The sequence below is a fragment of the Astatotilapia calliptera genome, chromosome 10, assembly GCF_900246225.1.
Source record: "Astatotilapia calliptera chromosome 10, fAstCal1.2, whole genome shotgun sequence".
NCBI lineage: Eukaryota > Metazoa > Chordata > Actinopteri > Cichliformes > Cichlidae > Astatotilapia > Astatotilapia calliptera.
In genome coordinates this window covers 11,348,083-11,373,463 of record NC_039311.1, presented here as the reverse complement: position 1 = coordinate 11,373,463, position 25,381 = coordinate 11,348,083, and the positions used below count along the sequence as shown (strand labels likewise).

Genomic DNA, 25,381 nt, shown 5'->3' with positions numbered 1-25,381 from the left:
TCTTTTGATATTTTAAAGATAACGCCCAAGTTACAGCCTGTCACATGACACTCTCATGGCAATGAATGTAATGCAGGTCATAGTCAGTGTAATCATGTAAAAACATTCTTATTTCAGTCTGTAAGAGAAAAATGCTCTTCGGGCAAAGTTGTATTTTAATGTCAGTTCACGCATAATTCACTGTTGGCTCACAAAAGCTTTCTTACAGCCTCACTTATTGGGTCACAGTCAGGAAAAAGTGAGAAAGATTGAATTTCAAAATAAGTTAGTTTAAAAACAAAACAAAATCTGCTCTGACAAATTGATACTGGCCATACCCGGGTCAAAGTCATGCACTGACAAGGTTGATTACATTTAACAAATTTTTTTATGACTGATTATCTCTGTTGCTGCTGATCAATCAGTTACACGCGATAAAAATAAACTCCTGCTGCTGTGTTCTCAGGTAGTAAATATCCTGTTACGACCAGGAGTAATTCGTAAGAAAAAAGATATGGAAGCGACTAGTGACTTGTCTGCCTTTAGACATCCAGCCACGTGAGCCTCTGAGTATAAAGCAATAATGCAAATATGGAGTAGGTCACTTACAAGCCACAGTGACCTGTTAAACATGGGAGAAGACCAGAGGCTTCAGATGCGGTTACCTCTAACATAATCACAGCATTAGTAGTGGTTGGTCCACACATTGTCTCTGATAATTTCTTGAGATTGACAATTAAATGGGCTTTTTTTTTTTTAAATTACAACATATTTTACCATCTCACAGAGGGTAGTGCAGGACCACAAGACAAAATAAACAATGGCTACATTCCTTTTATCTGCTTTACTTGTGAATCCTGGATGATTGAGCCATTGTTGAGGTTGTTAGTGAAAACTGCTCTCATACTAGGACTGCTCAAAAGTCTTGCTGTGAAAACTGTTTGTTATATTGTGCAAAAGACAAAAATATGTCCTGAACTCATTATATTATCACTGACATGTGTTTGATGACGTCAAAGGAACTTCTTCCTAACGCGTATCCTTCTTTTTCAAGCACCAATAGCTGCATGGACGATTTAATGGATGAAGATGAGAAGGACAGGGCAAAAAGGTACTGACGTCTGTGCATACTGGGCAAACACTTCATGTATAGTATCACACATTTATTACTATTTACATAAATGGGAATGGCAATGGAAAACAGATTATTGGTGGTAGGTCATCACTTTAAAAGAAACTGGACTGGACATAATAAATGAAGAAATTCATTTCATTTTCCGTGACATTACGGTTAATCTGGGCCTCTTTTGGCTCATTTTGTATTTTAAACACTTACAAATACTGGTGTCTAAAAGCGACTGAGTTCTTAGTTCACAAAGGTTCGACTCCAGATTCACATATTACTTCTTATCGGAAAAATTCCTATGGACACTCTAGGACACGGTGTCATAAGATATCAAACTCAACCGTTGGTAGAATAACCAGCCTTCTCTTTTTAAAAATGTAAATTCTGTATGATTAAATCTATGTTTAATTAATTGTTTTCATGCCCTATTTTTATAACAAAGTACCCACAGATTTGAATATATTCAGGCTCTGCTTACATTTTCAGCACCGTGCCGCTGTTACATTTACCTTTCTTGTTCTGCTTGTTTTCTTTTTTCCTTATTCCAAACTATCTTCCGTGTAAACAGGATAGCTGAACTAAAGTCACTTAATTTTCACTTGCAATAACCGCTCTGTTATAGGGCATCCCGTAACAAATCAGAAAAGAAAAGAAGAGACCAATTCAATGTGCTCATCAAAGAGCTGTGCACCATGCTGCAGGGTCAGGGCCATCCGCGCAAGATGGACAAGTCCACCATATTGCAGAGGACCATCGACTTTTTGCAGAAACAGAAAGGTACGGGCTTTTATGTAGTCTTTCTATTTCTGTAGTCTTTCTATTTAGTTTTGTTAATTTAATAGACATATTTCTAACATTTTCTCTTTTCCAGACATCACTGCACAGAACGACACCTGCGATGTGAGGCAGGACTGGAAGCCTTCGTTTCTCAGTAATGAGGAGTTCACTCAGCTAATGCTGGAGGTAAACTTCAGGAGGATGTCTTTGAAGAGTAGCTGTTATTTAACTCTGCCATTAGGTAACATTAATAAACACAAAGGCAAAGCTACATCCTCTCTAAAATGATGATTTTTATTTTAAGTGCATGTATTCATAGTTTGCTATAAAATCAGCAGTGAAGACGTGAGGTCTCTTTAGGCAATATGCGAAAGCAGAGTAAATATCAGCACGTTAACACGTCAGCATAATGTGCTGATAGATTAATTAAGACCCGATGAGACATTGTGCAATTATTGTGCAATTTTTCAACATGCTGTAATACAGTAATATAATTGTGGTAACTTCCTCCCTCTTGCAGGCCCTAGATGGTTTCTTGGTTGCATTAACTACAGATGGTAACATCATATACGTGTCTGACAGTGTTTCCTCACTTATTGGCCATTTACCGGTAAGTAAGAGGGCCTCAAATTCATGCAACCATCAAAGCTCTGTATTGTCACTTAAGCATAGCAGTGATTTAGACAACATTAGATTTCACTTCACCATATCTGGTCCTCGTTTTATTTTTGTTGCCATAACAGTGAAGTTAGACAGAAAAAAGCTCTGTTTTGCTGCTTTATCTGAAGCAGATTGCCGTTGTGACTCCCATTAAGACTGTTGTGTAAGATATCACTTGTTGAAATGGTGCCAGGAAGACTGACTGCCATTCATCTGTCTTTTTTGCACCAGTCAGATATGGTGGACCAAAATATCTTGAATTTCCTCCCGGAGCGGGAGCACGGGGAGGTGTATAAGCTGCTATCATCCCACATGCTGATGACTGACCCCATTGCTGCTGACTTCCTTGACAGTGAGTATCCCGCTGAGCGGGCTCTCTGCACACACTGTGTCTGGGTCATCGTGTTGAAACACAGCGGAAGTAGAAAGGTTAAAGCCTGTAGACTGTCTCCCACTTTGGGAGATCAAAATGCTGTGGACAGAACAGTTGCCGCTGGTGTAATTCTCCACTAAAAATCAGCTCAAAAAGTTATGTTGGCTCAAGAATCTTCTTTCTTTGTTTGAAGTACAAAAACAACATTTGACTGTTGTTTTCTGTCTTGTAGAATTTTTGTCACAAAGACTGTTTGGACTGAAACTGAGATACAGAAGCTAGTTGAATTACGGTCTGCAGGTTATTGGATTGCTGATTAGTGTGTATCTATGATTAGACTTTTAGCTAATAATAGGAGCTAGCTTAGTATCATAGTTAAGACTTTAAATCACTGTTATGTTAGCACAGTAATCCAAAGCAATGTAGTATGGGAGGCTCAAGAACCTGACCTTAATCCTGTCTTACTATTGGACTTTTCTGGGGAAGAGAGAGGGCGAGTCGCAAGAGTCTCGGCCTATCTTTAGAGACCTAAATAGCAAACTGTCACAAAGCCAAGTCTGCAGTAAACAACATCCTTTGAGCACATCCATCATTTGTTTTTTACCAGTAAAAAGGATTACATTTTATTACCTTGCTATGCAAAGGTAAGTTTATTTTACACTGTCCTAGTACAGGAAACAAAGCAACCTCTTCTATTGGTGCCTGTCAGCATTTTGACTCTTTGGTTTTTCCGTGTCAAAAATACCATTGAGAAGCACCTCAGCTTTTATAATGATGCATGTAAACTTCATTATGTTCAGGGTGTAACCATGACAATATCTGCTTTTTAGGTGAGGCACACATTGAATTTTGCTGTCATCTAGCTAGAGGTAACATGAACCCAAAAGAGCCACCTGTATACGAGTATGTCAAGTTTGTTGGAGATTTTAAGTTTCACAACCATGGTAAGGATTTGTTTTCTTTTTAAAACAACTACATTTAGAAAAAACAAAACAGAAATACACATACATATGTACATGTTCTTGGTCACACAGTGCCTACGTCGTCTTGTAATGGGCTCGAGTTGACGTTACCAAGGAGTCTGCAGTCGTCTCTGGAGGAGCAGGTCTGCCTCATTGCTACCGTGCGATTAGTCACTCCGCAGTTTCTGAAGGTAAAACCAGCTTGAATGTTAAATCTTGTTCCTTTGTTTCTCTGCTTGTGACTCCACAGAGTAACACTTTACACATTTGCCTAACAAGCAAAAGACCCAGGGGGTGGAGGGTGCAAATCTCACGCGGGTTGCGTTAGGAAATCAAATATGTGGCGCTACCTGCTGTGGCATCATCATGTGAAAAAGGCAGCAGCCTGATGGCGCTTCTGTCGCTTTGTTTCTCTGCTTGTGTCGCTGTGTGTGCTGTCACTAAATCACTCGAGGGCTAAAATGTGGCACTAAAAGCAGTTTCGGTCCATGCAGCAATAGTGAGCTTGGATCAGTGGCACAATGAGGTCTGAGAGGTGACACACTTCGGCATACACTGATTCCATCGTGGCGCACACACTCTGGAAAACTTCTCGCGACAAATAGGTTCAGTGTGGCACACTGTGTACTTGCCAACTTGTTACATCATGAGGATACGCTGTGATCCCTAAAGGGCCCTTTGAGTTGAAATCTGGCCACTTGTCAAGTTACAGCTGGGAATTAAAGTCGCACTCAAATTTTTGTGAGATCAGCTCAGATTTTATACCCTTTCCAAGCATCCCAAAGGAAATTTATAAAATGGCACATTTCCAGCGATGGTTTGTTGAAGATTAATTAAATCCCAATATGTAAAAGAAGTCAGTGCAGTTTACATGTACAGGATAGTCAGTTGCTATTAAAAGCCAAAAAGCTTAGAACCCCCCCCCCCCCCCGCCTGATCTATTGCACAGACTTCAGCTCTGCCGACTAGTTATTCCAAACTGCAAAACACACTGATTACACTGATTGGTCAGACTGGAACAATATCTACTGGGACGAATGACATGGAACGATTTTTTTCCTTTTTTCCGTCTCAAGATGAATCCTTTGTAAACAGTAGGCATCAGTTTTTCAAATGTAGAGAATACAAAATTCCCCAGTTCTTTTCAAAGGAGCATTGTTCTCATTTTCCATAGAGGTTCAAGGGCACAGCATTTTAACAGTGACACACAAGTGTTAATAAAAACGTTGGCATTTTCCCGGGCAATATGTAAAACGATAGACACAGCAACTGTGTCTTTGGTTTGTGGACTAGCATTATGGCTGTTGCCACGTTGTTTGCTAGTAATCCTTGTTTGGAAAAAGCATCCATCGTGTACATGGGTGTATTGCACAAATACAGACGCCTGTTTGTTAGTAAGTAACATGCTAGTAAAACACTTGACTTTCATTCGGCAGAGCTGGAGCACAGACTGTTTGGCAAGAAGCCATACTGTTTGTCAGATCATTTTATTAACATGTTCCAAAATGCGCACAACAAACGTAAATTAGCTAAGGCGACACCTCAGAGACTGCTAGTATCCTAGTTACCATGATGACACACAACATTAAACCTTTAATATAAAAATTATAGAGTAATAAAACAGAAATCATCCTCTTTACAGTTATTATGGACAAATTAGCCAGAGACCAAAACACTTTTCTGTACCTCCTCTTCTCTAACATTGGAATCTAAAGGGACTGACTCACTTTTGTTGCCAGCCTCAAGTGGCCATTTGAGGAACTGCAGCTTTTTGCACAGCAGCATGCTGTTGCTGCTTGGTCCCTCTAAGCATATTCTTGATGTGTAATGATCTTTTTGTGTTAAGTTTCATCATGCACTGTACCAACTCTGATATTAAAAACTATGACCATATACAGGACATACTGTACATAAAACACGATCATGCCTTGCTTCCCTGTGAAATATTAGCGGGGACCTTCCTCAGTCTTTTTGTTTTTGTTTAGGACTTGTGTAACGTGGAAGATCCCTGTGATGAATTCACCTCCAGACACAGCCTTGAATGGAAGTTTCTGTTTTTAGATCACAGGTAAAATATTTGTATTATCCTGACAGCTACCAGTCTATACTTAGAAAAAGTATTTCTTGCATGTTTATTGCCCTGTGTGCGTGTGTGTGTTTCAGAGCCTCGCCAATCATAGGCTATTTACCCTTCGAGGTTCTTGGAACTTCTGGCTATGATTACTATCATGTGGATGACTTAGAGCTCATAGCCCAATGTCACAAGCAATGTAAGCTACTTTTCTGTTGCTTTTTTTCCTACCAGTCTCCATGATCACTGTATCAAGGGCAAATGTAAAAATTGACAGAAATGTCAAAGCACTCATGTGGACTTTCTTTCTTCTCTCCTTAGTAATGCAGTTTGGAAAAGGTAAATCCTGCTATTATCGATTCCTGACCAAAGGTCAGCAGTGGATTTGGTTGCAGACTCACTACTACATTACTTACCACCAGTGGAACTCCAAACCTGAGTTCATTGTCTGCACTCACACTGTTGTCAGGTAAGCCTGGTTTCTTCTTTCTGTGTGTGTGTACACATTTCCTCTCTCTTTGGGTAAGGGGTGTATCGATCTAGCCTCCCTTAATACTGCATTTTCTGTTGTCCTTCAGCTATGCTGAAGTGCGAGCTGAAAGAAGGAGAGCGTTTGGCCTTGAAGATCTGTCGCCACCTGAGATAGCCCCGTCCTCTGTGAAGGTAACTCGGACACATACTGCACAGCGTGTGACATTTACAAGGTCAGCTTCAAACTTGGCCCACCATGTTGAACATTACTCTGTGTTCCAGGCTCAAGAGCTCTACCTGGACATCTGCTCCACACTGGACGCTCCACGGGACAGAAACAGCGGTGCACGTTCGGTGTCCTCCCACAGCTCCCGGAAGTCCTCCCACACAGCGCTGTCAGACTCTGCATGTGAGTCATCCTCTGCTCCCCAAAGTGCTAACTCACTCAACAGTAGGCCATTATTTACAGAAATGCTGCTCCTGTGTATGGGTGGAAGATCTGTTATTGGGGATTGTAGGCAGCAAAATAATGTGAGTCTAGTGATAACCCTCTGTCCCTGGGTTTGACATTTTCATTAGCAATGGAAATGGAAGATCAATCTTTAGTTTCCAGAAGAGTCCCACACTCAATCCTTATTTTTTATGTAATCTTTGTGATCACTAATAAAACTCCAGACGTTGTCACTACACCCACCTCGGTGTATGTGGGTGATGATGCATTTGTGAAAGGTTTCCAAGGCTTACTTTAGCCTGCCCTATTTGTTTGAGCCCCCATTCTCAACGACTTGCTGCGCTTCCACCCACTGCCTAGTATGCTAAAACATTTCCATCTGCATATTTATGAAGAATGCACCAGTGGCAGCTTCATTAAAGTTGTAGTTTTTTCAAAGTAAAACAGTGTGCCAGTCTTTCCTTAGCCCACACGTATATTAAACTTTGCTACAATGAAAAACCATTTGTGGTAGAATGAGAGTAATCACAGAATCCAAATCAGCAGTTTGCTATACAAAGAAGTTTTGGCTTTCTCTCAGAGAGGCTATAGTTTCTCTGTTTAGGGAAAAAATGCATAAAGGCCATTTTTGTTTGGGGAACTTATTTTAGAAATCAAAGTCTGTTGATAGGTCTTGTGGGAGTGTGGCTACAGTGTGGAAAATGTTGTATGAAGGCTTAACTGTGCTGCAGAAATTAGACATTAAAATTAGCTTCTTTTTTTTAACCTTGAATGTTGACACAGGCTTTATTTTTATCCTAAAGTCATAAGCAATTCTTTGGGCACCAATTTCCTTGTAGAACTGTTCTAAATAACTTTGCAGGGCAGGTCAGGATTTATTATTTCACGCCAAAAAAAAAATTATTACTGAGCGTCTGCAGATGAAGCCTAATACCTGTAAATGTGTTACTGACACAACGATTATGCCACTCGTGAAATGAGTATAAACGCAAGAAGGTAATTCACTCAGTTGTCGCAGTTACAAGTGTTCACATTAATTCACATGATTATGAATTTAGAGGTGACCTGTCTCTGCCCTGCAGCAGCAAACTCTTACACAGAAGCGTGCACACCATCGTGGCAGTCTGCTTCCATTGGGCCTGAAAAAACATCTGCCAGATTCCAGCCAAGCAGTTCAAAGGTCAGTTTACACAACGTTTACATGTATCTCTTTGTCTTTGGAGATAAAAATGGTTTTCGAGAAACAAGCGTGCACAGATAACACATTAATGTCTCCTAAATTGTGTTACATAAAACGATTTTTCCCATTTTTTCCCCCTGTAGAATTTGGCACAAAGACAAAATTCCTTTGACCTTGTTTCCCCAATGAGCGTCCCCCTTTCTCCTACCTGCAGCAAGCACTCCGCAATGGTTAGTGTTAAGACTTCCTCTCCAGCCTGTTGTCTTCTGCCTTTCTGTTTGTGTACAATGTCTTACTGTTACTGCTGGATGTGATTATTTCACCTGTTGGTTGTGCACGGTTTAATAAAAAAAAAAAAGAAGAGTTATTGTGTATTTCTCCCAGAAATCATTCATCCGTGTTACATTTGAACTGTAGAATCAATATTGCACAAAAGGTTGGAAGATTGGTGTACTTTCCTCCGTAACAGGAATAAACCATTACATGACTCACGCTACTTGATTATAGCCACATTTGTCCATTTCCCTGAAAAAGCGCAAAAGTGTTCTTACGTCCCTTTCACCTGCTCTCTCTGTCCAGCAACAGCAACCACAGCAGCAGCAGCAACAGCAGCAGTCCTCCATGTATCAGCTGCAGCAGCCGCAGCTCGGTGTCATGAACCAGCTGAAGGAACAGCTGGAAGAGAGGACGCGCATTCTGCAAGCTGACATTAAGACACAACAGCAGGAGCTGCACGACATTAAGGAGAAGCTTCATCTTGCTAACCTACAGGTAGTGTTCCCACACTTTCAAATGAAGAGACTGCAGCGATTGTTTATTCAGCCGCGAGTTAATCTTGAGATCTTAACACAACACAGGTGGAGTGTTTTTGTTCTGTATTGGCAAAATGGGCAGCCTCAACTTCAGAATGAATGCTCATTACGTCCAGATCAGCTGTTGAGAAAAGTCAGCCTACACTACCTATAATAGCCAGTAATGGATAAAAGGCTCCACCTAGAGGCCAACATGAAAGACTGACTCCAGTGATTGTCTCTTTGTTTTGTGCTTACCTTCTGGATGTGCAGGCAACATGAGATGAGCTGTAATTTGAAGCATAAACATGCCACACATCAACATGTAACTAATCTGAATTGAACCTTAAACGATCCCCCTATACGTATCAGTATTACAGCATCCTGACAATGCCCTGTCTTGCAGTTAGAGACAAGTGATTTAGCCTGCGCCACAGTTTGCTATCTCTCGACCAAGTTTTGTGAAATTCAGCTTCTTTTACTTCTCTTGTGTAATCCTGCTGACATACAAATAAACAAGAAGTAATTTTCCAGTACATCCATCCATCAATCATATGGGTGCTGAGGTGTATTCCACCCGTCATGGGGCGAGGTTAGAGGTTATGGAAATCAGTAAGTTGTCTCTTTTTAGAAAGAATTAATTCAATTTGTCTATTTCTGTGTGTGTTAGATGTTGTTACAGCAGCCTATCAACAATGACTTTAGTCAGGCCCAGCAGCAGCCTCAGCAGCAACAGCAGGGCCCCGGAAGGCCTGCCCAGCAGAGTCAGTCTGGGGTCATCAGACAGCTGTCGGGCCACCCTAAACCAGTCTGCGGGGCTCACAGCTCATCCCCACACTCGCTCCTGAGAGAAAACAGCTCACCTTCAACACAGGTACATCGCTGTGCAAGAGAGAAATCCAAACTTGAAACCAGAAACACATCCAGCTGGAAGCTATCCTCTCAAGTAGTTTTATTGAAACCTCGTTTGAGTTGACGGTTGCTCTAAAGTGTCTCTGTTTCTGTAGGTCCAGCCGAGGATTTCCCAGAGTGGGCAGGCTCAGTCAGTGAGTTTGCCAGTGCAGACAAACACGAGTCTGACGATGCCCTTCTACAGCAACCCCATGATGTTCTCTCAGACCAACACGAGGCCTCAGCAAGATGCAAACCAAAGACACCCAGACAACCAGTTCAGCCAAGATGGACAACTACGGTAAGAGCCCTGAGAAACACTCATAGTACTCAGAACTCCAGGTGTTAATGTCAGTATGGCAGGTGATGATGAAACGGTATATTTTAGGAATAACATTCACTTTATGTTTACCTCTTCATGTTATCCAACCTCTAACCCTGATATGTTTCTTTTCCTGCAGAATGCTTCTCAACCAACCAATGCAGACTCTGGTTCCCACCAGCGTTTCCTCGCAGCCTTCCCAGTGCAACATGGGCATCTCCCCATCGATGTGAGTCCTCTCACCGTGCAGACGTCTCTATGTTATGTTATGTTGTGTCTAACCTCTTCATCGTGCGCCACGTACAGATACACCTTGGAGCAGCAGATCCTCGCCCCCTCGTTCCCCATGCAACAGGTCAACTGCAATGCCGTCCTCGTGCCCTCGCCGGTCTTCACGTCTCCGATAATGATCCCACACAACAGCTTCATCACGCACCAGTCGCAGTCAGCCTACCACTCGCAGCCTCAGACCTCTCAGCACTCCCTGCAGCTCCAGCAACCACAGCAGTTCTTTCAGGTACGCTGCAGCAACATGAGTCAGCATGTCGTCCTGAGCATCTTACACAGATTTTTAGACTAAAAGGCAGTTTGGCAAGGATTGCTGCATAATGCTGTTTAATATAAATAACCAAGGCTTTCTATTTATTTATGATCTTTTTGGGTATTAGACTATATCTGAATACTGAGTTACCACAGCAACAAGCTACGGTGCATTTCCCACAGGTTTTAAAGCCTCAGCTTTGTGCCAAAGCTGTGCTATGACTTTAGAGTGATTCTTACTGTTTTTAAGATTATAATGAATAATTTTTTTGTGTTAAGAAATGTTCATTAAAATCAACAAATGTTTACAATGAGGGCATATATCTTTAAAAACAAGCAAACAAACAAAAAAACCCACCACACAAACCATGAGGGATGGTGTTGTATTTCCAGAGTGATGCATGTGATGTTTGTGTCTATGTCAGCAAGTATGAACATGTGAGTAACGGTTCACAATTAGCTCGTTGAGGTGATGTAGGTCATCACCACTCTCTCTCTAAAGAAGGCATCCATATAAGAAGCAGCCAGCAGCAATGTGACTTCCTGGGATGATGCAAAGTCAGTCATTCAGCGAATTCAGGCAGCAACAGGTGAAATAACTGCAGGCAGTACCGAGCGAGTGGATCCCGCTTAACATTTCTCAACTTCAAGCTGTGTGACTGAGTTAACTACCAGTGAGAGCCCAGGATGACATGTGATGGGGTGCCAAATACATTAGAGGGTTACTAAGGCAATCGGGACCTAGAATGTACAGTAGCAACCGACTGTCAGGGACAAAGTGATGCCTGAAGAGCAAATTGCTCCCAGTGTGGACACCCCTTAAGTTTGAAATGACCACATTAGGCATTCTTAACCATAGCTGCTGACCTCTTACTCCCAAAAGATGTCACAGGTAGTCACACTGATGACCATCAGGGGTGTGCCTCTCCACTGTTCTTCCAATATCTCACAGTCAGCTCATAATCAGCTCCTTGGTCCAGGGTCAACTGGGCAGTGAAACCTATCCTCACAACTTGGCTTAACAAAGAGTCCACTATCTACCGAAACCCATTTTATATAATCCTCTACCTACTGCAGAGCAAGTCTTGATATTCAGAGACAGCCCTCATGTGTACACTGTTTGCACTGCACATCAGTCGAACATTAGATTCTATAAATAAAACTTGATAAAAAGTATTCTGTCTGCTTATTGTACTATATTCATATTCCTTGTTGTGTCTGCAGATGACTCAAGGACTCGTACACGGTGGATCTACTCCAGCATTCTTACACACCACTAATGTGCCACAGCAAAGCACCGTGGGATACATTCAACAGCCACTAGCGCAGCAGCAACAGGCGCCACAGCAACAGAGGCAATACCAACATTCCCAAAACCAGACTGGCAGCGTTTCAGAATATCGAAACATGCTGACTCGGTAGCATTGTGGACTTGACCGTTGTGCTGAGATCTGCCTCTGTGAGGAGGCCGTGAAGGTGGAAGCACTTTGTGTCATGTGGGAGTCAAACTCGATGACAAGTTGGTTAAAAGTGGGGAAAACTGCTTGTTGTGATCTTTAGATGTGAAGCTGCCCTTTCCAGATGAAGCCGGCCTTTTATGTCACTGGCGAGAAACCACAAGCAGAGATTGCACTGACCCGACGTTGAACATCGGGGACCCGAAGAAGTGTGAGGTGCTGGGCCTTCATCTGCAGGCTACGTCGCACTCAGTGGGTCCATCAGTGAAACTGCTGGGACGAGTGGTTTATCAAAGCTCTTAAAAAGAAACTTTTTACATGTTTACACGTGGAACATTTTTGTCTAACAAAGTTTCCTTTAAGTGTCTGTTCACACTTAGGTACCACCTCCTACTCAAAAGTAGAGTATTTATTTTTGCCCAATAGTTGTTTATTTCATTAACTAATGGTGAGATTCTCAACACCCCTCCCACTGGCGACATAACTCGAGTGAAAATGACAAATCTCACAATGGGATTTGTGTGCATGAGAACTCTACATTTCAGTTGGCTCCCATATTGTCCCCAAAACAAGGTATGTTCATGGTAGGTCACATGACAGGGGCTTTACGGTGAAACATGCAGTGGTAAGATGACCATCATATCAAAAATCAGGGTCGGTAAATACTAAGATGTCACACATGCTATAGGACCACGCTCAGAGAGTAATTCTCCAGTTTTTTAGTAAAGGTCTATCTAGATTTTTAAAGCCTCAATCTGGGACTAAAGAAGGGGCGTTGCAGCTATTGCACCACTTCCTCAAAACGAATGACAACAGCAGATATTTGAAGTTACAAATTTTCAGTGCTTTTGATGAGCAGTGCGGGATGAGTCCTCTTTTGATAACCAACCTACCGAGTGAGTGGGGGGGGTGGCTTAAATAATGTGCCTTCAGCCGTGGTACATCCATGGCGCAGTTTGATGGTTGTGTCTGATTACGGCTTTAAAAATCCAGCTCAGGTCTATTTGGAATACAAAGTTATATTTTCATAAGGTTATAGATTATTATTTTGCTGCATCAGAGTTAAATACAAAAGCCTAGATTTGTATTGGATATATGACAAATATATATTGGAAGATTAAGGTCCCCGGCTGTAAGGATAGTGTCTCATTCACAAGTTATCCATTTCCTGAAATCCTAATGAAATCATTTCATTTTTATTTATTACACTTATAACTGAAACACTACACGGGAATTTTTATTTTTTTTTAAACACATAAGTTTGAATTGAGTTTTGTCTGTTTGTGTTTGTGCTTTAGACATTGAAAGGTCAACACTGGTCCTTGTGTCTTGCCCTATGACAGTTTCACACAGTTCTCCATTCATCTGTATGGACCAGCTGTGGTTTTACAATACAAAGCAATGCAGTGTAAGTTGAGTGTAAGCTTGGTGATTTGAATACAAGGTGGCAAAGTTTTGGGATTTTCACCAGATGACGGTCTGGTCTTAGGAAGCGCACGTTCCATGGTTATTACACAATTATTATCGGTTACATAATAAACTTCAATTTTCAATGTAAATATTGGTTTAAAAAAAAATGGTTCACTTTTAACAATAAATATAAAAAAAACATGCAGGTGAGATTCTCTAGTCTGCTGTGACAAGGCTATTGCCATTATTAACCATCACTTGTTATATCACGGTATAACACGACAACGCTGTACCTGCACAGCTGTTTAAATATCTTCGAAACAGGGAAAATTAATTTAAGACATTTTCATTCCATTTTTGTCTCTTTGAACGTCTATGAAGGAAAACAAAGTACGCTCCAACCGTGACCACGTGACCCAATTTATTAGCATCTGAAAAATGCAGACATGGAAGTACAGCAGCCTCTATTGCATTAAAAAAAAAGCCACCAATTTCACTTTACTGTATTCATGCATGAGAAACTGTCTACAGATCTGGAAAGCAGTCCTGGCACCATTGCAGGATGTTCCAATCTTTTTTATGCAGCCCTACGTCTAACCTTTTATATTATCGTGCTTTTGCAGCGACGTGTCCAACTGCAGTCCTGTGTCCATCAATTCAAATCTAAAGCTAAATGTAAACATGCCCTTCGGCTGAAGCTGCAAATCCGCATGGTGTGTTGTCAGATTGTGACACGATGACTTCACAATGAGGAGAATGGAGTGCGTCAGTGTAGACAGATTAACGGTAGAACCACATTGCAAAAGTAAACTCCATAAAGAACATTAATTCATCTCTTATCTTGTTAATGACAATCTCACACAAACTGCTGTGCGTTCCCAGTACAGCTCTGCGTTTCCTGAAATTCTCACTGTGCTACACTTTATTTAAAGCAGCCCGTGCGGCTCGATACGACAGCTTGGTCTCCACACCTCGAAGCTGAAGCTACTGTACTGGTGCTGTTCACGTTGGATAACAAGAAGCATCCGTCAGAATACTTTGAGCATGTCCATTCAGTGCCGTTTTACACTTTTCTATGTGCAATGTCAAACTGAAGAGAAGAATGTTAATTTATAGTTTTAAATGTTTCAGAACAGATGTATATAGAGGTGTATAATAAGCCGCTGTACCATGTAATTTATATGGAAATATTTTTTTAATGAAAATGCCCTAACATTCCCTTAACCGTTTATATCAGCAGTATCTTTAAAGGGTGTCTACTATACACCACGACTGCAGTGATCACACTTTATAGTCTGTCTGCATGGGAATGTGGTGCAGAGTGGTAGCTCCTCACAAGCAGGAGGTAAAACACGAGAGCCTAACCTAACAAAGACTCTCTGTAGTATCATGCATTTACAATAACGAAGAGATTAAATAAAGAAGATGAATCCTTATTGTGGGGTGCAGAAAAAGCTCTCCAACTGTGCAGACTTCACAAGTAATTCAGCCAAAAAAAAAAAAAGGGGGAAAAGTGCAATTTTCCAGGATTATCAAAATACTTCTGATGGGTAAAATCAAGTTTCATTCTCCATTTATTCATGTCTATGCTTCTACAAGTGTGGCAAAGAAACAGTAAAGGTGTTACTCAGCAGTACAGAGGTGCCATAGACAACTATAGCTGTTTTCTTTCATTATTCAATAGTTATCAATACCATACTTTCAGACGGTGGTAGTAAAATCTCTCCTTGAGTTGATTTTACAGAATCCAGGAAATATTTCGATCCATGTCTTTATACAAAATTGTTGTCTTGTTTGCCTTGCAGAGGTAGTTGAGGGAACTGCTGTTCATTGAAACGCCACTGTGCTCAATCGCGATGGTTTTGCTCTGGATGTGAGACGATGTTTTGTGTTTTTTTTTTTCCTTTTCCTTGTACGTGTGTATTGCTTTGTTGAAGTTGTAAATAATCCATCCACTCAGTCAGTACTGTTGTTCCTTTTAGTCAAGTTTTAATACTTTCCCCAACAGTAGTTACCTTTTCTTTTGATGTCTGCACCTTTCACAATGCTCTTCTTCCTCCTGGATGTTGCCATTGAGTGTCACTGTTTTTGAAGGTATGTGAATTTAATCACATTTAACTTGTATTTTCCTTTTTTTTTTTCTGATCTGTAAAATAATGACTGACACCCTCAGTGTGAGAGTGGGCAGTCAGGTCAATGTTTTCTGTGTGAGATTTGCCAGGACATGAACAAAATAAACCTGGTATTCAGCCATTTCTGCAGTTTCAGTGCAGAAACTAACATTGAATATATTGTATAATAGAATGTAAAAAAGCAAAAACAAAAAACAAGACTTTAGGCTACATAGTTGTTTATTTTATATGTCTAATAGATTACATATGTATGTTACATGATTTTAAAATTAAAGTAATTTTGTAACAGATGAAGTGTCTTATTAGAGGAGGTGAGGCTTATTTTGCGTTCGAGTTGGTGTTGCACAGTCACTTGTATGGCTCATTTTCTTTCTGTATTTACCATCAAAATAAGCTTTAAAAGATACTGTTAACATTGTTTTAAAAGAAATTTAAAAATTAAGTTTACATTCGAAAATATCTTGATATTAATAATGATACTGAAATATTTATAAAAAATAAATCAACCTGAATATTGTGAAATATTTCAAAATAAATATTTTTAAACATATGCATGTTATTCTGAGTTTTACTTAGAATGTTATCCATCAGGAGGGATATTTCTCATCAGCTTTGAGTTCTTGGTGCAAAAAAAAAAAAGGGCACATTTTCATTTTCACACCACAAAGTTGTTCCCTGTGGAAACATTTTAATGGTAAAAATATACACTTCAAGTAATTAAAAAAAAATGTTATAAATTATTTAACATTCAATGTACATATAACAGGGAATCTCTTTCTATTGCTTCTATTTTAAATAACTATTAAGTTACATGATTAATGCTGATATTTACATGCTGCGCTTGCTCTCGTGTACCTTCTAGTCAAGAGAAACCTCCGTCAACCTGTACACCTTGCTGATCATGACTTCCACCTTATCTCCACCCAGGTGACAAAGGTCAAGGATGCACACGACATGTGTGTCTTCAAGCTCACTGGCAGTTGCCAAGATTTCCTCTGCAGGAAAAAAAAACAAAAAACACACATTTTAAATATTAAGTGTAAAAGATGCATGTGTTGGCAAATGCTTCCTGAATGGACGTTGTCTCCCCCACAGTGACTACCTGGCCTGGGAAGAGTCTCTTCACTGTTGTTGGCAGTGTTGCTGAGAGGACAGAGGAAACCAGATGAAAGGCAGGACAGCATCGTGTTGCCATGTGGATCCTGAGGAAGGCCCACAGCCTGTGGCTCGCTGGAGCTAACAACAGGAATATACATAGCATCAACAGCTATCTGCTTATTAATGCCTGCCAGGGAGATAAAAACAGAAAAAACAGTTAAGTGGGAATTCATTTCCAAATGTATGTTTTTTTTTACTCCTACTACCACCAGGTAAGCTTTGCATGATTCATAGTCCAAAGAAATTCTGATTTCTTTAATATTGGCCCCTTCTTCAGTCCCTCAGTTGAGCCACAGTATAAACCATGATTTCTTTCCTCTCCCTTTAGGTAAACCTTCCTCTCATTGCCTTCCCTTGTCAAACAAAGGGTTGGGCTGCAGGTGGGATCATCTGATATCCTCGTGTCGGTGTTGTTCCCACATCATCATAATAAATGTTGTTCCAGGTTCAACATTGCGAGTGACCAATCACATTGTTGTGACGTCATACTTTTGCGACTTCGGAAAAAAAACGCCTTAAAAAAAATCTACTTCACTTGCGAGAAACCGCCTCTGTCTGCCGATCCAGCAATTTCCATTCTTTGCATTTCAGGATAATGTTCTTTAATAAACAATAAGCATTATACATATTGTCCTTGCAACACTGGAATTTCATAAATGAATGAATGGCTTGGCTTGCAAAAGTATGACGTCACAACAATGTGATTGGTCACTCGCAATGTTGACCCTGGAACAACATTTATTATGATGATGTGGGAACAACACCGACACGAGGATATCAGATCATCCGGATAAGGCTCCTGTGCTCACAGAGCTCACACAGTCTGAGCTGTGTCTCTGAGATATATTACATGTATCTCTTTCTTTAAATATAGCTAAAAGAGGCAAAAACTGTTTGAAAATGAGTCTGAGGCCTGAGCTTTTGGCTTAGAGACACTATTTTGCGCATATGCTGACCTGACTGTTAATTGTTAAGAAAAAGTCTAGCAGGTCTACCTTATTGGTTTATATATCACCATTTTTCTAATATTAAAAAAGCGCTGCTCATCATTAAGGATTTTTGTTTTCACACCATTTCTAGACGTTGGTTTTCATCCATAACTGAAGGAAGACCTAGCTAACAGTGTAGGCGGGGTTACACAATGCTGTGATTCTAAAAGCGATGTTTAACTGAACAACTAAAGGAGACCAGAAGGCACAGGAGCAATGTTAAAAGAAGCAGATCAAGCCTAATAATACAAGATCATATAAATTCTGGTCTTTTCTAAAGGTGGCTCAGACCTCTGACTGTGTGATTGTGTTTCCACTGACAGTGAGTTTCCAGCTCACAATGACTCACTGATGACGCATATGTAATATAATAAAGATCTGTTTGCTTTGGCTATTCAGGACTAAATGAATAAGACCGAAGATTTTTGTCTGGTTGAGACTCTTAATAAGAAAGAAAGTAAGAAAATTTAAGAAAGAGAAAGTGTTTGCTGACATAAAAAAAAAAAGAGTATTATGCAGGAAATAAGACAATATTCCACTGAGGCTGAAGTGGCAGGAACAGCAAAAAGTATGTTTTTAAGTTTTGGGTGTCACCACTGGGTTACTTCACCTAATATTGTTACGTGGTAGAATCCTGGACAAAGCACAGGAGAGAGAGCGTCAGCAGTCCGCAGTGGTGTCCACCGTGTTGGCTGAAGGTTACTCCACTGCAGCAGGACGTTCTTCTCATCAAGCGTGAACCTCCGACAGATGCTGTCCTGCCACAGACCGCCTTTACACAAATGCTCGGACACTTCTTGTTGTTGCCTCACCCAGCTGCTGCTTTCCCATGATAAATCGTTAGAGTCTGGTGAGAGACAAACGTATCAGCATGGCAATATATCAGGAAGCAGAGTTTTTAAGGTGCAGCAATTCACCTGGATTTGGATTTTCAGCTTGCAGACTGAGTCCCACTTGTTGAACTTCCTCAAATGCAAAGTTGCTCTCTTCTTCCGCCTGCTCTTCACCCTCGTTTGTATTTTTACGTCCAGCGTTCCTGCAGAAGACAAATGAGCTCAGACTGGTTGATACATAAATGTTGTGTTACCTGCTGAGTTGTTGTTACCTTTTAGCTGGAATGTTACCGCAATTCAAGGAGGATTGTGTGGTTTTACTGGAAAACATGTTACATCAAATGCAATGAATGGGTTAAAATTAAATAATGACTCGGCATCAAGCTCAAAAATCTGAAAGTCAGGAGTCAATCCTACCTTATTTGAATTCTTCTTTTCCTTCTGCTCTCAGAGCTGCTGTCAGTACAGTGAGACGTTAAACTCTCCACAAAAGTCTGCTTTGTTGTTGAGGAATGACTGGGGTACGTCACAGTTTGATCACACACATCAGTGGAAGCACTGGGCACCTGCAGAAAACCAGCTGACTTGTTTTATATTGTTAATGGCAACTGCTTTTGGGAAGACGATTTAAAATAAGGTCGTTCACCTCTTTGTCTTTTAGTCCCTGTGGCTCTGGAGTTTCCATGTACTGCACTGCTGCGATCTGACCTTGGATTGCGAGTTTCTTGTGTTCTCTGTACTGCAGGGTTTCTAACTCTCTCTTCAAATCAGCTGCAGCAACCAGAGGAACTTGAGCTGAAGGGAAAGAATAAAGTCAGAACCTATGCTGACAACGAAACTAAATCATTTTTGCTGCAGGACAAAGATGTAAACACGAGTAAGGCGATATATTTTATGAAATAAAGCTGTAACACATGATCTGAAAAACAATGTAAGCTAACATGCAACTACACACACCATCAGCCATTGACTGTGTAAACATCGCTGGGGGGCGAGGGTAGCGGTAATAGCCACCAACAGCTGTTTTCTGGAGGACAACATTGTCCTTCAGAGTCTTGGTCCACTGGATGAAGCTTTTCACTCTGGGGTCATTCACGTACGGCTGACCTTTATGGTAACCTGTTGTTTAGACACATCATTTACAGTTCACTTACACAATCAATTTGCCACATTATCAGGTACTTATTGTTCCAGCTTGTTCTAACCTGTGATGAACGTCTCAGTCTCACAGCTGCTCGTGAGGTACGGCAACGAGCCTTCCACATGACAAACCCTCATCTGAGTGCAAACCAGGTAGGTCACTATGGAATAGAGGATATATTTAAAAAAAACTGGCATGCTTACAGTGTGGCAGCAGACTTGACACAGCTGACTTACTCGGACAAATATGACTGAAGATTTCTGCTTGAGAAGTGGAAAAAAGCTCCAGAATAAAAGGATGGTCAGATGTTCCATCCACTGCATGTACCCAGCGATACGTCCAGTACTTTTCTGGACCTAAAAAGGTGAACATCACCGACCAAAATAAATTCTTTCAATTATCAAAAACCACTTCCACGCAACAGACAAGATAAGAACATCTCTTACCTTTCCCTTTACCCTTCACTCTTTCAACACGGCCAACAAATGTCACCAAACCAATTATATCACATGCTGAATTGTTGGCCAGCTTCTCCAACTCTGACCTGTGAGCATCAAAAACATCATGCAGCAGCTGTTTAGGCGAAACTCAAAACAACTTCTTCATTTTGTAGAAACACAAACACGTGGGACAAACAGCAAATAGAGTCCTGCACGCCGTCTAAACACACTGTAATAAATCTAATTTCCCAAACACTGTAATAACTGATTTATTTGCAATGTTTCTACACTTGACTTCATCAAGCAAACTCTAGACTGGAATGTTCAAAATATATTGATGTTTGTAAGTTAGAAATGATGTGGTAGTTTGCAGTAATGCATAAACCAATACTTGCAGCACTGAATCCATGCCTTAGGTGCAGATAACAGAGAGATACATGTAAGGCAGTAGACTAACTAATACGGTTCTAATTCATTACCGAGCAGTGAACTGGTAGGAAATGTCAGGCAGTCCCCACTGAGGAAGTATGCTCTTTGGTGAGACCACGGTGATGACTGAAGCTGGGTTGCGAGGGTTCAGGCAGATTTCTTGGAAAAAAAACACATGCAGACGACAGTTTACAGGTCTTTACAAAAACCATGTAAACACTAAATGGTGAATAAATACCAAAACAAACCCTAACCCCTAACCCAACAGAAAATTTATCAATTATATATGAAAATACAGATTCTAAGATAGTGTATTGATAATATATGGTGATTTTTTTCACAGAAAACAGTGCTACTATATTTTTAAAAATTACTGATTATCATCAGTAGTTACGTACATACCGACAGAGTTAAAGGTCTTCATTCTATGGTGGTCCATTTGGGGGCGTGACCGGTTTGAATAACTCTGTTTCAGAGTGTAATTTTGAAGGTACAACACTGTGCCAACATTCAGTCGCTGGTAAAACTCGGGACAAAGTTCATTCCAAAGCACAAGGGACATTGTGCCACTCTGGTCAGCAACTTCAAAGTATGCCTGAAATATGATGACATATGAGTTGAAAACATTTAAACTATGCTCTGTCACAACATGAACGTATATTACAAAAAACTGAGATCTTGTTCACATCACACCTGGTATGGGTAATCAATCTTGAGGCCAAACTTTCCATAATACCTTAACCTGGATTTGTGTATGATTTTCACCAGGAGAGGGAGGGGCTTCCACGTGTTTTTGAAGGATGAGTCCAGGCTAGAAAGAAGTGTAACCTTGGACACTGTTGGAATCAAGACATTACAGAAAACCCATTGTCGTTAATTTTACTAAAGTAATAGTAACTAAAACTTTTGTTTACTATAATTTTATAGAAATATATATATATGTTTCTGTATGTTTACTTTGTCTGTGTGCAAGTGTTTTACGTGAGTACATTTTAATTTTGTTAATGCAATCTACATCTGTTTTTAAGTATCTGTGTTGCTGCCCTGTTGGTCAAGTCTCCCGTTTAAAAGAGATCTTTGATCTCAATGGGACTGCATCATCAAGCATCCGATTAGTAGATGACCTGCTCTACCTCCTGAGCTCAACTCCAAAATCTAATACCTTAGGTTATTTCCCCATGTTAAGCCTTTTCCTGTGATGGTCATTTATAATCTTTTATTTTTTCTGAGGTCTAAGAGATAAATCAAAACCAACCTATCAATCAATAGAGGACATTATTTTTGGTCATGGTCATACACCACATCCTGCCTTTAAGCCACTTAATTGCCTCCTTATTTATGAGGCAATTAAGTGGCTGCAAATAGCAAAGTTCACTGCAGTGTTATAAATTATAGGTGACAGAATAATGATATAAACAACACAATGTGAGAGTGAGGGAGGGGTTGAGATAGCAGTATCTCACCGTCCAGCACAGTATCAGCTGAAGGGGATCCTGATATCCAGATGTCGCCCTCTGGGTCGTCGTTGTTCCAAAGTGACAGGTAATGTTTGCGGCTCACCTGAAGGGGGACATCACTTTGCAAGACCACGCTCCTCTCCATTCCCTGCTTGACCAGAATGGGCAGTGAACTGACAGTGTTTACACGAGCCAGCACAGCAGATCTTTTTGCAGCACATCTGAGCTGTTCAATGCAGATGTAGCCATGTCCCAGCCTCCTTTCGTTGTAAACAAAGGAGCACTGCGTGATGCTGATTTCAGACCCGGTCTTTAGGCTGTTGCTGTGCACCAGATGATTCAAACTGGGGTGAAGGAAGCATTTAGCTCGCCAGACTCCATCTGTGACTGTCACATCGTAGCTGTAGCTGTCGAGCTGCTGCCCTTTCGTTTGCTCGGACAGGTATCTCTGAAGTGCGATGACAGCGACAGGAGCTGCCTCCTCAGTTTTCAGTTTCAAGCTCTGTGTAGATGATAACCGCTCCAAAGTCCTCTGGAGGAAAGACGCTTGAGTGACACCACTCACCACTGAAGAAGAAGACGAGTTATCCTCCATCACAAATGTGTAATTAAAGCAGTTAGTTGGTCGGGTAGTTAGCCGTTTTCTGTCACTCTGTCATGTTAGCTTGTTGGCTAAAGTTGTCTTGCTAGTCTTAGCAATAACTAAACTAAACTAAATGCGTTTAACATGAAAAAAAAAACTATCCGAGTTCGCCCAACAGTAGGCTTATCTTACAAGCAATGCGTCATACACAACTTATTGCATTTTCAGGAGGCTTCTTCACCTGTGAAGTTGCAGTTAACGTTAGCTAACATTACAAACATCGCGGCTTGATGGCGTCACTATTAGCCTCGAAAACCAAAACATGTACAAATACAAAGAAACACACTTAATACACAAACGCAGTTTATATGTGTAACCCTGCCATGTCAAATTATTTAATATAACTTCGAAAAGAACTGCCTACTGTACTAAAGGGAAATTCCTGCTTTCAAAATCCGCGCTTTACCTAACAAGGACCATTTGATATGACGTCACCAGAGCGCCTTGCGTAATTTTGTAGTTTTTAAAAATACAATCATGATTCCAAACGTTTTCCCTTTTAACTTACACGGAGTATTATATTTTACTGACAGGAACATGCACTTTACACATTAGAGACCAGACACGTGTTTTATATGTCCTCACCCAATAAAATGAAACATACATTCCCCCAAAATTAATTTCATATCACAGTATATAACAGAGAACACCTTGTATAAAAACTTGCTTCCTCCAGTGAAAATTAAATTAAATTTAAAAAAAATTAAATAGCATTTTTTGTTGTTGTTCATAAGTTAAAATTCAGGGATTATCCCAAAATGTCCATTTAGTAACTCAAATCTTAGAGGAAATAACTTGAAATTATTAAGTCAGAATTTTTAAATAATAACCCAAAATTTTGACAGTTTTTTTCCCAACAACAGACAGCAGCTTCCATAAACACCACTAAAGGAGCCTTCCTATTCAGTTTCATTGGATTTCTTTTAGATATCATAGCAGACTAAAACTTCCTGATATATAAGTTCATCAAATCCCTGGATGAAATTTGCTCTACAGACAAGACAAGATAAAAAAGACCTGTCTGCATTTTCCAGCATCTCATTAGATTTATTTATGTGAAAATGGAAACTGAAGCTTCAGAAACTGAACTTGTTGGCTTCTGTGTCAAAGTTGTACTCATGAGATGATAAAAGCTACAGATGCTTTAAAAACAAAAATCTCAAGGTACATAACCTACTCAGAACCTAACATTAGCAAGACAGAGACTAGCTGGTGAACACTGGAGAATTTAACAGGAAACAACAGCCTAATATTTCCCTCAGGAGCTGGAAGCCAAAAACAAACATAAAAGAGTGAATTTTGTTTTTGATGTTTGTCAGTTGGACACATATGCAGTGTGGCCAGGAAAACCTGTGATCTGTACCCCAGAGAAGAAAAGCACGGAAACTGTGCGCACTTAGCAAAGACAACGTCGAAAGGTGTATCTTCAGGGTGCTGCTCCAAACTCACTCTTTGTCTCTTTGTACTTACCTGCTCTATGTAATCTTCTTCCCTGTCCCTCTTTGTGGAGATCAAGGGAGTGGCCTCTTCTGCTCTGTGAGACACTGAGGGTTCTGGTGAGGCAGTGAGAGCAAAGAAAGCGGGAGAAATGGCAGCTCTACATCCCTCCCAAAAATCTTCATCTGGGTACTCCTGGACAAGTGGAGAAAGAGGCTACACTTCCACATTTTCATCTTCCGTGTCCAGCTCAGCCTCATCTATGAAGGAGTACCCAGAATCCTCACCGGTCCACTTTTCCCAGTCCCAAGTTCCTCGGTGTCCACATCTCGGCCAGCCTTACCTGGTCCACAAACATTTTCCACCAGGTAGGAAATGCAAAACAAAGGCTGTACTTTTTCAGGAAGCTGCGTCAGGCCCAATTACCCCAGAGACTGCTAATTAACTTCTACCGCTCCACCATTGAGAGCCTTCTGACCTACTGCTCCACACTGGTTTAACTGCTGTACTGTGGAGGACAAGAGGAAACTGCACGGCGTTTATCATCTTCGCCTATTCTAAAAGAATCTGAATGTAAATCTACATTCAATGTAGAGATGCCGAACTGTGTTTCATTCTTATTGTAATAGTGACAATAAAGATCTATTCTGTTTTATTCTATTCTATTCTAACTTTACTATTCAGTGCCACATCGAGGTAGAAACAACCTAAATAAAAATGTTCAATGATTTTATAATTTCATCTGGAAGTGGTCTTGTTGAACTATTAGAAAAATACACTGGTCAAGCTCAGGATATTACAATATAACAATGTTGTTCTAGACACATACCTTTATTTAATGAGATGTCATAAACAAGTGTTATCAAAGCAAATCCACAATTTATTTTGAAGTGCCATCTAATTTTAATTCATCTCTTCTGGATTAAAAAAAAACCATTTTTATCAAAATTTAAAGATATATATTGTTATGGACCAATTTGAAAAACAGGAGTCGTCACAGGAATTATTAGAAAAAGTTGTTTTTTATTTATTTAACCCAAAAGGTTACATTTACAAAAACAATAAATGTTAAGCTCATAAAAGAGGTCAAAGAAACAAAACTGAACTCAGGCAAAGAACTGTGAACTTGACGAAGCAACTGACTGCCCACACAAACATAACTGACCTAAACACGAAATGACACACGAGGGTATATATAATGGTTGATCAGGTCACTATGACACAACAGGGGTAACTAAACGCAACACAATCAAGAACCGTT

General features: G+C 40.4%; 2 protein-coding genes across 3 annotated transcripts in view; one reads left to right on the top strand and one right to left on the bottom strand.

The window, feature by feature from the left end:
- Positions 1–15,714, top strand: part of npas2 (neuronal PAS domain protein 2) — a 45,002-nt gene extending 29,288 nt beyond the window's left edge. For both annotated transcript variants that reach the window (XM_026182864.1, XM_026182863.1), the window contains exons 3-22: positions 1,034–1,090; positions 1,728–1,882; positions 1,977–2,068; positions 2,403–2,492; positions 2,774–2,894; positions 3,746–3,859; positions 3,950–4,068; positions 5,863–5,945; positions 6,041–6,147; positions 6,270–6,417; positions 6,527–6,611; positions 6,702–6,828; positions 7,953–8,050; positions 8,194–8,280; positions 8,630–8,821; positions 9,512–9,715; positions 9,849–10,033; positions 10,194–10,283; positions 10,361–10,571; positions 11,819–15,714. In XM_026182864.1, the coding sequence (XP_026038649.1) occupies positions 1,034–1,090; positions 1,728–1,882; positions 1,977–2,068; positions 2,403–2,492; positions 2,774–2,894; positions 3,746–3,859; positions 3,950–4,068; positions 5,863–5,945; positions 6,041–6,147; positions 6,270–6,417; positions 6,527–6,611; positions 6,702–6,828; positions 7,953–8,050; positions 8,194–8,280; positions 8,630–8,821; positions 9,512–9,715; positions 9,849–10,033; positions 10,194–10,283; positions 10,361–10,571; positions 11,819–12,016 (2,563 nt within the window). In that variant the 3' untranslated portion in view covers positions 12,017–15,714. The remainder of the gene's footprint in view (positions 1–1,033; positions 1,091–1,727; positions 1,883–1,976; positions 2,069–2,402; positions 2,493–2,773; positions 2,895–3,745; positions 3,860–3,949; positions 4,069–5,862; positions 5,946–6,040; positions 6,148–6,269; positions 6,418–6,526; positions 6,612–6,701; positions 6,829–7,952; positions 8,051–8,193; positions 8,281–8,629; positions 8,822–9,511; positions 9,716–9,848; positions 10,034–10,193; positions 10,284–10,360; positions 10,572–11,818) is intronic.
- On the bottom strand, positions 15,353–23,346 carry radx (RPA1 related single stranded DNA binding protein). Its single transcript, XM_026182866.1, has 15 exons — positions 22,047–23,346; positions 21,277–21,419; positions 20,986–21,178; positions 20,634–20,742; positions 20,161–20,258; positions 19,951–20,070; positions 19,779–19,874; positions 19,531–19,692; positions 19,220–19,368; positions 18,991–19,139; positions 18,846–18,893; positions 18,658–18,776; positions 18,351–18,587; positions 16,696–16,878; positions 15,353–16,588 (listed from the first exon to the last, which is right to left on the bottom strand). The coding sequence occupies exons 1-15, from the start codon at positions 22,633–22,635 to the stop codon at positions 16,452–16,454; spliced, it is 2,532 nt and encodes an 843-aa protein (XP_026038651.1). The 5' UTR covers positions 22,636–23,346; the 3' UTR covers positions 15,353–16,451.
- Positions 23,347–25,381: the final 2,035 nt, after the last annotated feature.

Coding starts and splice junctions, on each gene's coding strand:
- radx (XM_026182866.1), bottom strand. CDS start 22,635: ATGGAGGATAACTCGTCTTCTTCTTCAGTGGTGAGTGGTGTCACTCAA. Junction 19,369..19,530: donor TACACAGTCAATGGCTGATG/GTGTGTGTAGTT, acceptor CTTTCCCTTCAG/CTCAAGTTCCTCTGGTTGCT. Junction 18,777..18,845: donor GGTAACATTCCAGCTAAAAG/GTAACAACAACT, acceptor TGTCTTCTGCAG/GAACGCTGGACGTAAAAATA.